This window comes from Dromaius novaehollandiae, chromosome 1 (assembly GCF_036370855.1).
Source record: "Dromaius novaehollandiae isolate bDroNov1 chromosome 1, bDroNov1.hap1, whole genome shotgun sequence".
NCBI lineage: Eukaryota > Metazoa > Chordata > Aves > Casuariiformes > Dromaiidae > Dromaius > Dromaius novaehollandiae.
In genome coordinates, this window is record NC_088098.1 from 96,254,805 (window position 1) to 96,269,630 (window position 14,826).

The 14,826-nt window shown below is 38.6% G+C and overlaps 1 protein-coding gene across 1 annotated transcript in view; it reads left to right on the plus strand.

Moving 5' to 3' along the window:
- ZPLD1 (zona pellucida like domain containing 1) overlaps positions 1-12,229 on the plus strand; it is a 34,926-nt gene extending 22,697 nt beyond the window's left edge. Inside the window, exons 8-13 of the mRNA XM_064521582.1 lie at positions 1,761-1,858; positions 2,518-2,598; positions 3,433-3,604; positions 4,982-5,090; positions 8,323-8,352; positions 10,333-12,229. Of these exons, the coding sequence (XP_064377652.1) occupies positions 1,761-1,858; positions 2,518-2,598; positions 3,433-3,604; positions 4,982-5,090; positions 8,323-8,352; positions 10,333-10,508 (666 nt within the window). The 3' untranslated portion in view covers positions 10,509-12,229. The remainder of the gene's footprint in view (positions 1-1,760; positions 1,859-2,517; positions 2,599-3,432; positions 3,605-4,981; positions 5,091-8,322; positions 8,353-10,332) is intronic.
- The last annotated feature ends 2,597 nt before the right edge of the window (positions 12,230-14,826 follow it).

The window sequence follows — 14,826 nt, forward strand, 5'->3', positions numbered from 1 at the left end:
CATTTTAAAAACCTGATTTAAATATCAATTTTTCAATCTGTCAAGCAACATTTTTGTAAATTATAAATCTGATTTTTTGCATTATTATTCATGCCATCATGATGTTGAGTTATAATTCATGCACCTGATTTAAAAGTCAATGCTTTATACTTTGAATATAATGAGCTATAAATATTGTAACAGGACACTTTCCAAAGGCATGTTTTTAAAAAAAAAAATCATGTTTGTTTGACAGAGCAGAGCTCTGAATAACAACCTATAATGTGTTAAAATGAAGATTATATTTCTCTCATTCTTAAATAAACTTGTGAGCAAAAAGATTTGTTTGTGGTGGGGAGGGGCTTTCAAATTTCTCTGCAAGTGTGAGAATTGACCACTGCTTGTTTGTTGGTGCCCTTCAGGACCTAATTCTGCAAACACTAGGCTAAAAATGATGTTAATATTTGTACTGAAAAAGTGCCTTTGTTTTTCGCATACCAGCTGAAAAGATAAGTTTTCACTCTATCCCAATGAATTTACAAGTTGACCATGAATAATGGTGTTTTATTCTTCTGATTTCAATCATATTATCTACTCAAGTAGTAGGTACTTTCGTAGTATGAATAATATTGCCAAGGTTGGCAGATTCAAGTGGTGGACGTGCTCTTTTAAAGAGATGAACTGCTTTAATGTGTTACAAAATTGGTCTGTGTGTGCAAACATGGCTCCCCAGGCCTCCAATACTGAGGAGGCTGAATATGGGGCTAGCTGTAAATTTTGGCTTGGTTCACTTTGAAAAAATCACATCTTCTACATACTTATTCTTTCATTGTGCTATCTGCTGCTACTCTTGGTTTTGCCTGCCACACTGAACCTAGTTTTACTGTGGCACTTTCAAAATCCTGCTTTACAAATTTTTATTGTCTTGAGTGCTTTGACCTCTTGTAGGAGGCCTTTCTCAACATGTGGATTCCCTATACTTTCTGGAATAGCAACCTATTTAAGTGACATTACCTGTAAGTGAATTTTGATATGCTGAATTATGTCTGTAGGTCATTGTTAGGTGTGATATTAATGATTCAGCCTATGATGAAAAACTGACATTCTGTGACAGAGCATAATAAAACAGCAGTATGTATTTGCCTGGGGAAAATCCCCAACTTCTTTTTGTTGTGTGTAGTTTTCTTGGAACAGAATTTTTGAAATATAGATGAAAATATTTTGTCACTTAACCTTCAACAAGCCAGCTTCCATGAAAGCTACATTTCAGCTATCAGAGTATGTCTGTTCTCCTACAATTTGAGATGTATGAAACTCAAAAGGCATTAGAGTCTTCAGTAAGCCAAAGGACCATAAGAATCTTTTCTGGTAGAGGGCTCAGCGTGTCAGCCCAGTCAAGCTGCTACTCTAGAAAATGCATCAGCTGCTGTGTTAGGCGATGGGGGATATACTGACGTGCTGCCTTGCAATGACCTCTTTGTGAAGGGTACTTTTTCTTAATCAATGGTAAAACCACTTGATGAAATCATAAATAGACAGATTCTCTAAAATAGTTGTGTAGGATAAGGCCAGTCAAGTGATGATGATATTTACAGACAAACTGGCAGGGAAGTGCTCTTGCACTGTTTTTTGCTTCTTCCTGTAAAGAGGACAAAGTAAATGACAGCCCTATAAAGAAATGTCAAAAAAATCAGATGGAGTTCAGTTTATAAATAAGGACAGGTACCCCTCAGTTGTCACAGTGGGATTTCTGGTACACTGAGACAATGTTTGTTTTTCAGGATTCAACCTACAGCCAGCAGCTCCTTATCCCAAGTACGGGTTTACCTTTGAAAACCAAAATATATGCAGCTGTGAGAGCAACCAACCTTGATGGCAGGTACCAGAAAGGATGTTATTTCTTGCCTTGCCAGTTTTTCAGCTCTTGGGATTGTAAATTTATTCTGACTTGTAAGCAACTGTCTCTCCTCATAGCCTTTTGTAGGTTAAAAGAGTGGTTTGTGTTTGATAATTGTTCCTCTTGGCCGAAGGAAATCTTGTACTTCAAGCTGAATGCATGTCTTGCTGCTGTTTCTCTTTATGAACGTTTTCCTGAATTGTGCTCTAAACCTCATATTCCTGTTTTTTAAGAGAGATTCTCCATGAGATCAAATAAAAAACTCGCGAGCTTTTAAAAAGCAGTAGGATTTTGATTTCTGGTCCTGCATGGCCATGACTTCTGTAGGGAGGTGGATAACAAATAGACTGGTAGGAAGTACTGTATAGTGTTTGACTTGCATGAAACCAGATTAATGATTTGTATCATTCTGCTGCTATGGCTTATGCTGCTTAGTTTTGTAAGTCAAGGATAAAAACAGATGACGTAGTGGGAATGCAGGATGACTTTCTAAATATAACAACTTGGCTTCAGTGTAACAAACTGCATTATCAGTCTGCATACCTGCCTCTACTGTGCTTTAATCTTTTTTCCCTGACTCTCCGCTCCTACTCTTACCATTATCTGTTCCCTGATCATTTATCACTTTGCTTCTTGTGCAGGTGGAATGTTTTGATGGACTACTGTTACACCACACCATCTGGTAATCCTAGCGATGATCTTCGATATGATCTTTTTTTGAGGTAGGTCTTATGCAAACACTTCAAAATCACAGTTACAAATCTCTTTGGTGGTGGTCTAAACTATTTGGAAATCTGAGCAATATTAACTGAGAGGTCCAAGGATTGCACTTACAGATAACATGTCAGAACTTACCCCGTTTGTGAACATACACATCAGAAATAAGTGCACAGTCATGAGAATTATGAAAGTGGCGAAGCATACCTCTAAAATGGATCTAGTGGAGATCCTAGGAACCTCCAAACTAAATGGCTACATTAGTCTTTATTTTGCCAAAGGCAGGTAGGTAGGTACCCTTGCAGTGAATGACAATGATGTAAAACATCATAGACCCCAGTTCAGGAAAGCATATAAGCAAATGATTAAAGATAAATATATACTCCTGCTGCTGCTTTCAATGATAATATATTTCCTTGAGTTGGAATTTTGAAAAAATAAATAGCATCTTGACAGTATCTTGGTTTAAATCTCATCAGTGGTGGTTGCTGGAGATGCCACTTCATTTGGGGTTACCTGTGTATAGCAGTTAGCATATCTGATTACTTTTTGCTTCAGGTCTCAAATTTCTTTGGGCACTGGAATTAAATGGTTTCTTGGTTGTAGCTGTGATGTTGCAAAGCAAAACTGGACTGTTTTGTAGCAGTACATTTCAGCAAGCATTGTACAGCCTAAACCGAGCGATCATGGCTGCCCATATAGTGTTACAGTTCTGTGTTCCTTTGCGTGGAGCTAAAGCATTAAGTTTGCTAAGTAAGTTACCTTACTCTCAGCTACGGGCTTCAAAAAGCAACGATATAAGTGCTCATCCTAGTTTTAATCTTCTCTACAAAAATTAGCTGTGACAAGGACCCACAGACCACCATAATTGAAAATGGCAAGAGCCAAATGGGCCGGTTTTCCTTTGAGGTGTTCCGTTTTGTGAAGCACAAGAACCAGAAGATGTCTACAGTCTTCCTTCACTGTGTGACAAAGCTGTGCAGAGCAGATGACTGTCCCTTTCTTGTGCCAGTAAGTTGGGTGGATGGAATTTGCTGTTAATTATGTGGATATGAAATAGACACACTTTGGAATTATTCTGCATGCAAATGCAAAGGCTGCTTGGATGGCGCAGAAGGAAGACAACTTTCAGAGTCTGAAGTAGGGATGTCTGTCTTGTGTCTGAAGGAATGTAAAACAACCGATGAAAAACAGGGAAATGCATATTATCATCCACAGGTGGAATAATACTGGACCTGCAAAGCACAGGTTGTTGAGCTTGGGAGAAAAGATCTTCTCATGATTTGGTCCTTAATTTGTTATTTAAAGTAACCACTCTGAGATAGCTTAAGAGCTGATATTCTTAGCATAGCATCTGAAAACCAAAGTATCCACAATCACAGCGGTTGAATATAAATATCTTAGAATAATGGAAATTACTAATTATGGAAAAATTAACGGTGTACTAGGTGTTGTGATCCTGACGAGGAAAATTTGAAAGAATTTCTGATGGTGAATAAAACTCTTCACCACTTTCCCTATATTTCATTATAGCCTTCCTTATAGTTTAGAAATTGTTCTTCTGTTGAACTTCAAAGTTCATGAGGATGTGTCAGTTCAAAGACTGCATCATTTTAGGAACACTGGGACCAACAAATATATTTGGGAAATTGAAACATTTGAATAAACATGGAATATTCAGTGCTGATGTCTTCAGAATGTAGTATCATTTCCCACTGAATGACTTTCCATTTAGAATTTTAAGGTGTTACTACTTTGTTATGCTTTTGACATTATTTTATACTTTTATGTTTAAACAATTTATTGTTTCTATTGAACCTATGTTCTGAAGGTTTTGAAATTAGATAAATGCTCTTATTTCAGTGCCCAAGATTAAGATAGATGAAAAACTTAGAAATGTTAATTAAAGATGGGTTCCAGATGATACAGTGCTGGAGATCGTTTTAATGTGGGTCATTACTTTGTTGCTATTTAGAACTCTCTGGAAAATGTGTGAACCTCAATTTGAGAAGTTTGTTAGAATAGGGATTATAGCATCTTTTCTATCCCTAGTCAAGCAAAAAACATTACTGGGAAAACTGGCTGTAAACAAAGCTTTGGGAAATTAACTGCTGAAAATTTAATATACTATAAGATGGATCTTGTACATGACAGCAGTGCAATTCTGTAAATGAAATGAGGCAAAATACAACTGGAAGCCAGACATTTACAAGATGCACTTCTAGGGAATGTTGCAGCTGTTTTTATTGCAAAGTAATTTAATGCATACTAAGAAATAAAATCAAAGTTGTAGTATTGCTTATAAAAGAGCTTACATTAAAACTGGAAGCACAGAAGGGCAATAATTCCATTCTACTCTGAAACTGATTGTTTTGATTAACTGCTCAGATCTGCAGTAACAGAGAAAGAAGAGATGCCAACAGGAGAACAACTGGCAGCCCTCAGAGCACCTCTGGCAATGCTGTAATCTCTGCCGGCCCCATCATTACAAGGAGCGGTAGGAATGAGCAAACTTTTTCTATTTATTGCTGGATTTTAAAAAACCTGGGAAAATGCTTGGCAGTTTAATGAGAATTTGCAGTGACTCAGAGGCTGGATTCTCCATGAGTTTGCTGGGTATTTTGCAGGGGAGGGGAGGCTGTTTGGGGGGCGGGGGGCTGGGTGTTTTTTTGTTGTTTTTTTTTTGTTTGTTTTTTGTTTTTAAACTACCGTTGGAGTCTTTGGTACAATTTCTGAGCTAATATTTATGTTCGGCTCTTGCATTCCTCCCTACTCCCAGTAGAATCACTGTGGAATATGGTTATGCACGTAAAGCCATTATAAAAGTCCGAACTCGGTGGGTTGACTTCCTTTTTGTCAGATTTCACTGAAGATTATGGAATTTAAGGTACCATGTACAACATCTCAATTTAAATTCTGAGATCAGATTGGAGATATGGAAAAATAAATGATTTGGCAGGTAATGAATATTCACTGTCACTTTCTATTCACCATCTCTTCCAGCTTCTTCTTAGGGTTTTTATCAGTGCTGCATAAAACTAATACATGCTATGCTTAGACTTCAGCTGTAGAGAAAGAAATAGGACAAACACGCTGTATTTCTAAACAGAGCTGGCCAAAATCTGATTTCTTTTAGATTTAGGGTGAAACTCCATAGATTTGCATTTTTATTCCCAGAGATTTAAGAGAAGAAACTCTAAATGTAGCCTGCAGTCTCTGAAAAATATTTGTGACCACTGTTGACAACAAAGCAAAGAGAAAATATTAAATTCTTTTTTTTTTTTTTTTAATTCTACTTACAGACATTCCTAGTAGTTGCAATTAAGCAACTGCTTTCAGCAGTTTCAGATTTAGAGAGGCCAGACAGGACTGAATCCCATGTAGGAAAAATAACTGAAACACCTTGAGAATAAAATCCTTCCTCTTTTACATGCAACGTGGTTGCCCCCACATATACAAAGACAAAACTGACCTGTCAGAGTAAGGAACCATCTAGTGAGAGACCATTTTTAAAAGCAGAATACACTGAATAATAATCAGCATTTCTGCAATTGCAACTAATATTTTTTCCTGCATTATACATGGCCCCCATTGAGTGCCCTTGCTGTTGTCATCTGATCAGTCAACAAAAAGTAAAAAGAACTTCAAAGTTGCATGTGTGAGTACTTACGGGAAATGAATGACAGATTTGCCCAGGCAAACATTTGTTAGAGAAATGCTACCTTAGTCAAGGAATGGAAACTAGATAAAGCTTGTTATCTAAGCAATCCCGATTAAGTAATACAACTTACAGTTCAAATTCTGTGAGGGTTTTTTTTTTCTTCTTCAAATTAAAAAATAAAGTCAATAACCTTTTAATACTCCATGATTTCAAGCAAACAAAGTTCTGTCCAGGAGTGTGTAATGATCCCAAAGTAAGAGTAGACTATTTTATATATAAACTTGTTGACAGCTGTTGTGTGATCCCTAGTGAAAACATCAATAGGGTTGAAAAGGGAAAGTAATCATTTTTGGAGTGTCTCTCAGTTGAGATATGTAGCTAATGGTTTTTATAGATTAGACAGATATCTGAATCTCTATAGGATGTTTTTGGAGCATCTTGCTCCTGCTGATACAAATGTGGCTTGACAGGCAAGGCTCCAAAAAGCTGAGATTCAGTTCTGGACTCTGCTGCAAATTTGCTGAGTGATATTGCGTGAGTCACTTAGTCTGACTTGTACTTCACTTTTCCTTCTAGAGTAAAAAGAGGGAAGTATTTCCTCACATTGCCCCTTCACATTGTGAAAATGAGTTTATTAATAGTGTGAGGTTCATGTATACTATAGTCGAGCATAGAAAAGGGGGCAGGTTATGAGAATTTCAAGTTGACTGGAGCTAACTGGTTTGTGGATGACGTATGCCATGGGTGCAGGGCTAGCTCACTCTGGGAGGACTCGCCATCTCTGGGGCAGTGCTGCATGGAGGTAGTTGTGCTATTTTCAAGGCCAGCTGTGGTCCAGTTTTAGTCAGCTACGTTTGTACAGAGCTAATAAGGCCTCATCCACCTGACTGACCACAGTATATCCTCCAGTACCAAGACATGTGGCTGCATTTGTATGAATGTGCAGCCCTTCACTTTCCTCATTTAGATTGGTGTTGCATCACTCCCAGGGCTGGTCCCATGCATTTCAAAATCTCTGCAGAGGCACCTTGAGTTAGCCAGCTTTTCCCATTATTCTGGTCACCAATTGCTCTAGTAACAAAACTGTTTATATAATTATCTTGATAGGAACTGAGTAATACTACTACAAATGACCAAGTCCTTCTCCTGTGTATTTCTGAGCTCTTGTTTCTTACACTGTTCTTTTCAGAGAAACAATATTCTTACTTGTTAATCTAAAATAAGTCATTGCAGGAGAAATACACAGAAGAAAATGTTTTAGTCTATGGGTATGGAAACAAAGGAGGTACCTGCTTGTGAAGGTGAAGTTGTATAGCTTTTAATGGATGTCTCACTTAAAAATATAAGACAGCTGCTCAAAATAAATGTATGTGTCAGCTATGCTTAGGAGTTGAACACACAAAAAAGTGAAAACAATGACAAGGAGTATAGTCTTGAGATGGACAATGGTAAGTAAGCAAAAACTGAGAGCAAAATAAAAGTGTGTCCCTGAATATCATGTCACTCTATTACTGTCAAGAGAAAACTGTGCATGGAGAGAGGGCATTTTTGTAATCGTTTGTGGTCACTAAGGTATTTTTACTTGAAACCTTGGGTTAAAATATTTTGTCCATATATGTCCTCCTGTAATACAGTTATCAGTGAAGGAACTTGCTTATAGTATCATACTTATGATTGTGTTTTTATTAAAAGGGACAGAATAGAATTGGGAACCTTTTCAAGTAAGTGGTTCCTGTACTCTGTGTGTGTCTGTGTGTGTCTGTGTGTGTGTGTGTCTGTGTGTGTGTGTGTGTGTGTGTGTGTGTGTGTTGAGGTGGGGGGAGAGTTGCCTCAGAATACAAGTAGCTTTATATTGGTGTGCTCACATTAAAAATGAAGAAACTTCTTGTAATTAATGTTGCTGTCCTGATTCTGCCAGACATGTTAACAGCTACTAGTCAATGTTGCAAGTATAGCTGATATGTCTTGAAAATAAAGCTAGGACTATTGGCTTTTGTGTTCCAGGTGGGGAGGGGAGAGGCAGAGGTGTTTGTAAAATATAATGCACTCATTTTTATATTTTATACAGATGAGACACCAACCAACAATTCACAGCTTGGTAAGTTAATCACAATTCCAAGAAATGCAAAAGAAAGGGTTTATATGAGTGCAACAGAACTGGGTAGGTAAAGCATTCAGACTCTGCACTGAGCTGGAATGCTTTTTGGATTGTTTTTGTCATTTAAATGAGTACATACTGACATGCTATAAAGAAAGCAATTGGTGAATCTGAAATACTCAATTTAATTTGTGTACCTGGCCCCACCAATGTAGCGACTTCTAATCCCCACAATGGAATTGAAATGAAAATCCACTACTGTGACATACGAGCGTGAGGGAACATTGCAGCTGCCAGAAGTAAAATTACAGATATAAGCAGTAAAATCTGCTCATGCAACAGAAGAGTTGAACAGCAAAATGGTAATTATGGTGCAGTCCAGCTCGGTTCATAGCTCAAAGTCGGAAGAGCCCGCTTCAGCTCCTGTTTTCTTGGCATTTAACCACATGAACAGCCTATGGCGGAAGCTTGGATAGAACTCACTATCTCTGCTAGGGTGATGAAGGAGATAGGCTGCAAGGGAGATCAAGTCTCTGAAGGTTAAGGTGGTTCTCCTTTGGTCAGCTGGAGGACTTGTTGCAGCCTTTCTGTTACTGTTGTCTACTTCTAAAGATCAGTAGCTAATGGCTAGGGAAGGATGTTCAAATTTAGGTAAGCAGGAGTGCGGTCCATTGGGCCATCTCACCTCTTACTTGCTCAAAGTGGACCCACTGGCACAAGCAACCTTACCCTGTCCTCAGAGCTCAAGTAGCTATCTGTTCCCTTCTCAGTCAACTGTTGAGACCCCATAGAAGCAGCTACTTCTCCTTCCTGCTGTGGAAACCAAGTTTTCCTTGTAATGAACTGTTTCCTGGTGTATTTCTACCCATGATATGACTAGGTATCGAAAAAAAAAAAAAGTGAAATTCTTCCCCAGTTGCTACACGCAGCTTGCTGTGATTATGGCTGCTACCTTTCATTCCCATGAAGTGTGAGCTGCATCCCTCTTCTTCCCTCTCACAGCAACAGCCTGTTGCAGTCCCAGAGGGGAGTGCAGAGGTAGAGCAAGGTAGGACTACGACTGTTGTGGAGAGAAGATTGGTAAGTGAGGTCAGAAGGTAGCAGAGAGTGGAGAAGGGGAGGGCCACCTGATTACAGATTTTTTTTTTTTTTTCTGCTTTGAGAGACGATGGAGGGATTGGTGGTGTGAAGGCAGGAGGCAGGAATCTGGTTCTGGGAGGAGCAGTCTTGTTTCCCTTTAGCAGCTGCTTTGTCATTTCACCTTGCTCTCTGGCACTGGTAATGGTAAATACAGCTCTTAGGCAGAAACACATGCTGGTGCATTGGGTAGCAGCTACGGCTTGAATGGGTCTTTGTGTTTCCTACTGAAACAAATGGTACAGTTTAGATGAATGTGTTCCAGTACTGGGTTTGGCCCACAGACAGTAAGTTGAACCACATTAAACAGTAAATGCATATGTTACTACTTTTCCTGTGTAAGACCTGATAAACATGTTAAGGGGCCTTCTGTCAAGGGGCACAGAAAAGCCTGGAGTAGCTCAGAAATCTGATATTAGGTATGCCTTCTCAGGATTTTTATACCCTTTAGACTGAGAGGTGGCTAAGCAGGATATCAGGGAAAAAAATCCTTTCATTAACTTGTAGGCTGCAAGTCTTTATACCTCTGCCTTGATAGTTTTTGGACAGTGATAGTCTTGCCTTAAATAGCACATATCAAGATCAGTCACTAAGCATGAGGGATTATGCCTTAGTAGTACCCTCACTCTTTATCCCCAGCATGATGGGTATTGAAAGAACGAACTGGTTTTTTTAAGTTTACTTAGCATTATTGAAGTATGCAGGTGTCACTTTGCAGTTCAGTTTTTGTTTCTACTTGTAATTATTCTGTATATAACATATTGTAATGAGCAGACAGAAGTATTTGCCACTGCTGAAAGATTCTAACCAGACCCTACCTGTGCATTTTTGTTCTCCATGCAGCTAATCCAAATGGACCTCCTTTCCAGCTGAACTCAGTCACCAGCACACTGATTTCAAGTGTGGTTATCCTAGGAATCACAAGCATTTTCTTTTTCATATGTTCCTTAACTCTTCTGCGCAGAAAGTGGCCCAACACCTCGGTTTTGAATGGCATCCGAAACCCAGTTTTCAACTGAAAGTGGTGATTTACATGCACTTTGGAGTTGCCTTTCTTGTCCATAAAATATACTTCCATTAAAAAATAACAAGGCAACATTCTGGCTATATCCAGCTTCCATTCTAGATATTCTTTACTTTTAGACTTGCTAGACATTATTGTATAGATAAGCAGCAGTGATATTGGTAACAATTCTAGGAAATTATGAAAATTTCAATTGTTTGTGATCAGACTATACGACATTATGCCCATGGGTGTACTGACAATAAAATTTGTGTCTCCAGCTTCTCAGTAAGGTATTAAAGCTGAAGATGCTTAAGATGAGAACTTTTCCAACTATGCCATTCTTATGCAAAACCTGACACAGTCGGAAGCATTTATAAGTTCATACACGCTTAGTAAGATAAGGGCCACTTCTGTTTTGTCACATTTTGCACCACAAATTTGAAAAACGACTGTGGCTCAGGAGGAACTTTTCTCCTCTATATTAGCTAAAGAGAACCACAGAGAGACTCAGTATAATGAGTGACTTTTGCTTATTACTCATTTGGAAATCTTTTCTTTTGGTATGTCTTCCACTGAATTCTGGTTATAGCCCATAAGGTAATGCAGGGCAGAATTTGGCTGGGTATCCTTCTGAATCAAGTGGTTTAAGATGAATTGCACTTGGTCCCAGGGAACCATGCTGCAGTTTTCATGGAAGTGGAAAAACTTTTCCACCAAAATCATCGAGTGAGAATGTGAATGAGAGCTTTAAACCTAACTAAAGTTCAGCATAAAGTTAGTTCTGCACACAATCAAAACTACTGTAGCTTCTAGTTAAATTCTAACCCTGTGAGTTGTTCCAAGGGGAAGAAAAGAGAAAGCTCCCTTTTTTTCCCCCTCTCCTTGAGCAAATAATACAAACAAATAATAATAAAACCTTCCTCATTCAGAATTATTTTTGGAGCCCAGTTCAGCAGTTAATTTGAGTAAAACTCACATCCTCATTTGCAAGGGCCAGTTTTCTGCATGAGTTTCACAGTTCTCAGATAATGCTTTCCATTATCTACATAAAGAGTTGTAGATCAACACTTCAGCAGATATTCCCCATGGAATATCTTCACTACATGGATGAGGGGAAGAGGGCAACTAGAAGAATAACAGGCTACCAGCATTACTATACTGTTGACTAACTAATCTGATAAACCTCAGACGTACCTGAATTGAGTGAGTGACCATGTCCATTCAAACAGGAGCAAAGGGTAGTGGTGAAGCTGCTTGGAATAGACAAAAAACCTGGTACTAGGGAAGCCACAGTAGACACAACATACATTAAGCTGGACTGGATAGGCAGTTGGGATTTTGGTCACAAATTCAGCAGTTGATTCAGAATTCCATTTTCATGTACTGTACATAGTGGTCTAGAAACACCTCATTGATATTTTTCATTACCCTGTGTTAATCATGTCTGTGTTTTTGTTCGTGTGATACAACTGGCTAATGATCAGGGCGCTTTGGCTCTCCAGACTAAAGATGAATACTCTGTTCTCAGTTTTCTCTGATCCTGAAAATGCTGTATAAATGCCTGTTGTTCACAGAATGTCCACTCTACCACTAGTGTGGTACCCCTAACAACCAATACTGTGCCTGTTTTCCTCCAGTCTTAATACCTCAGAAACATTTTTTGCACTTCAGGGTTTAGGTCTGATGACATGTAAAACCTGATTGTTTAATAAAATTATTTGAAACATTTCAGAATGGATGTTTTGTCTGAATTATTTTTCCCTTTCAAATTGTTTGCAGTTTTGTATTTGTTTTCTGTGACCTGATCCTGTAAAGATGAAAACTGGATGTGCTTATTTAAGTCACAATTTGGTAAGAGCTTTCAATATCCAGGATAAATTAATATAAGTATAGCTTTACCGGTCTGGCCCTCAAAGGGTGGTGAAAAAATCTGGAGACTTGCATCAAGGTCTGGATATACAGAAATTCAGATAAGCTACTGTATCTTACTCATAAGACAACCGCAGAAATTCCATAAATGTAACTTCCCCTTCATAACCAGTAGCATTAGTTGAAAGTTTCCCTTGATGGAGATGCCACTACCATCCTTAGTAAGCTGTTCTAGCATTTGATTACTGTCTTTAGTCTGTTTCTAATCTTGAAGGTGCCCAGCTTAGTTTTCCCGCGCTTAGAAACTGTTGTGCCTTTGTCTGCGAGACTGGAGGAGACTCCTTTTCTAATGGAAATCTCTGATTTGTTTCCACGTAAAGGTGCTTAGACTGTGCTAACTCGTTTGTTGCCCTTCGATAATCTAAGCAGCTCATCTCCTACAAATCATGTTTTCTCATCTTTTAAGCGGCCTCATATTTTGGTTAAGACCACAGGAAAAAAAGTTGAATGCTGCTGTTGCGAAAAAGTTGAAAAACAAAAGCTGTTGTATATCATCATACTTGTCCTACTTCAAGTTCTGTTTTTTTCTGGAAAAACACTCTGTTGCCTTTATATAGAGAAGTAATTTACAGTAATTAACAAAGACTTGTCAAACTTCCAGAGTCTTGGGCAGCCTCTTATTATTGGATAACAACTGAATTTTTATGTAATATGGAAAATGTTTTTCCTGTGTTAAAATTTTGAAAGCGGTTTGTTGTGTGAAGAGCTAGAATAGATGATGTTCTATGTCGCTTGTGTAACTTTTCCTCAGGTGAAAATTAGGTACAAAAGGGTGATCCCACACCAGTTAAATTAGTGAACATAGTTCCTACAGTTAGCTGTAGGAGCCATGACTGAGCTTGCTATGGATTGAATATCTTTGTCTTGCTCATTCATTAAATGAGATAAATATTTGTTCCTCTTTGGCAAAGCAGATGTGGAGATCCACGGGTAGAAAGCGATATGTAAGAATAGGCTTATTCATTCACAGATTTGGCATGGAAATGCTTTAGGAACGTTTTTTAGGGGAAGCGAAAACTTAAGCCAGGATGCCTAAATATTTCTAGCAGAGAGAGGAGTGGTTATATTTGTGAAAACATCCCTGTCCTCGTTTGTTTGAAGGACGTATACAGGTATTTGGGAACTCATGGAGACTGTAACTTGTGACCTCACCCCTATGACCAGTTTCCAGAAATAGGTCATTAGGTGTGGGGTGAAAGTACATAAAGGCTGCACACTGCTTCTTGAATGGCAGAACCTTAGGTCAGAGGGAAGGGGTGATGGCTTGAAAGCATGAGTTACATGAAGTGCAGAGAGACTCCTGGCACTTGAGATACCAAGTTTTAAACTGAACAGTGAATTAAAAAGATGCTTTGTACAGTGGGTGAAGGAACTCTAGTCAAATATATAATGGGTGTCTCATAGGTTTTAAGTGAAATTAGAGTACTAAAAGAATACTGACTCTGCTAATAAAACCAATTCTATTGGGGTGGCCATCACCTATGTTTAAAAACTGTGTTTGCCCAGTGAACCAAATTGAGGGGCAGGCAGAAAAGAAACCAAGCAAGACTTCTAAGCTTAGGTCTAATACAAGAGAACTTAACAAATCTATAAAGAGATGAAAACACTTCCTTGGCTCCTGTCTTTGGAAGAAATAAATAGTGTATCCAACTGGAGCTAAACACACCAGTGTTTTGGATAAACTGAGCTGATATTTGACAAATAGGCCTTGGCAAGGGGAGCTGAAAGTAAATCACATTTCCCACTTCATTCGACAGGTAATGTTTCTTACTCTTACCTTTTGATATCTCTTAGGCTCCACAAGTACTCGATAAGAAGCAGGCTTGGCTAGTTAAGCTACTCATCTCTATCTGGAGGAGGGACAGACAGGAGTTTTGTGATAGACTGGGAAATGTTCCAACTGTGGCAAATAAATCCTTCCTCAGGTTACACCCAATTTTTATATCAGTGCTATTTGGGCCTTTCAAGTGCTTTTCAGGCAGAAACACAATCTTTTTTTTTCAAGTAATGTGATGGATGAGGAAGGGAGAGCAGAGAACAGCTCTACAGATTCATTAGTAGCTGGACTGGCCCACTTACAACCCTGAAACTACCAGTGTATCATCATGGCTCTTTGCCGTAATGTCTGTTTGGAAAAGCTTGTATAACTTCCATTATTCACTAGTGAGTAGGTAACTCTTTTCTAGACATTAACCTGTTTGTACAGTTAGGAAGCCCGTTCCTCAGACAGATGGACACTTCTCAATTAAACTTTCCATTTTCACTAAGTGATGAGGAAGGTAAACTAGTTACTGCCGGCAAACTAAAGAGTTGCCAGCCAGCAAGATTTGAAATGCTCATAGTACATTCGTAGCCCACACTTTTAGGCTTCATGGCATAGTGTGGAAAGTACTTTCCGCTAA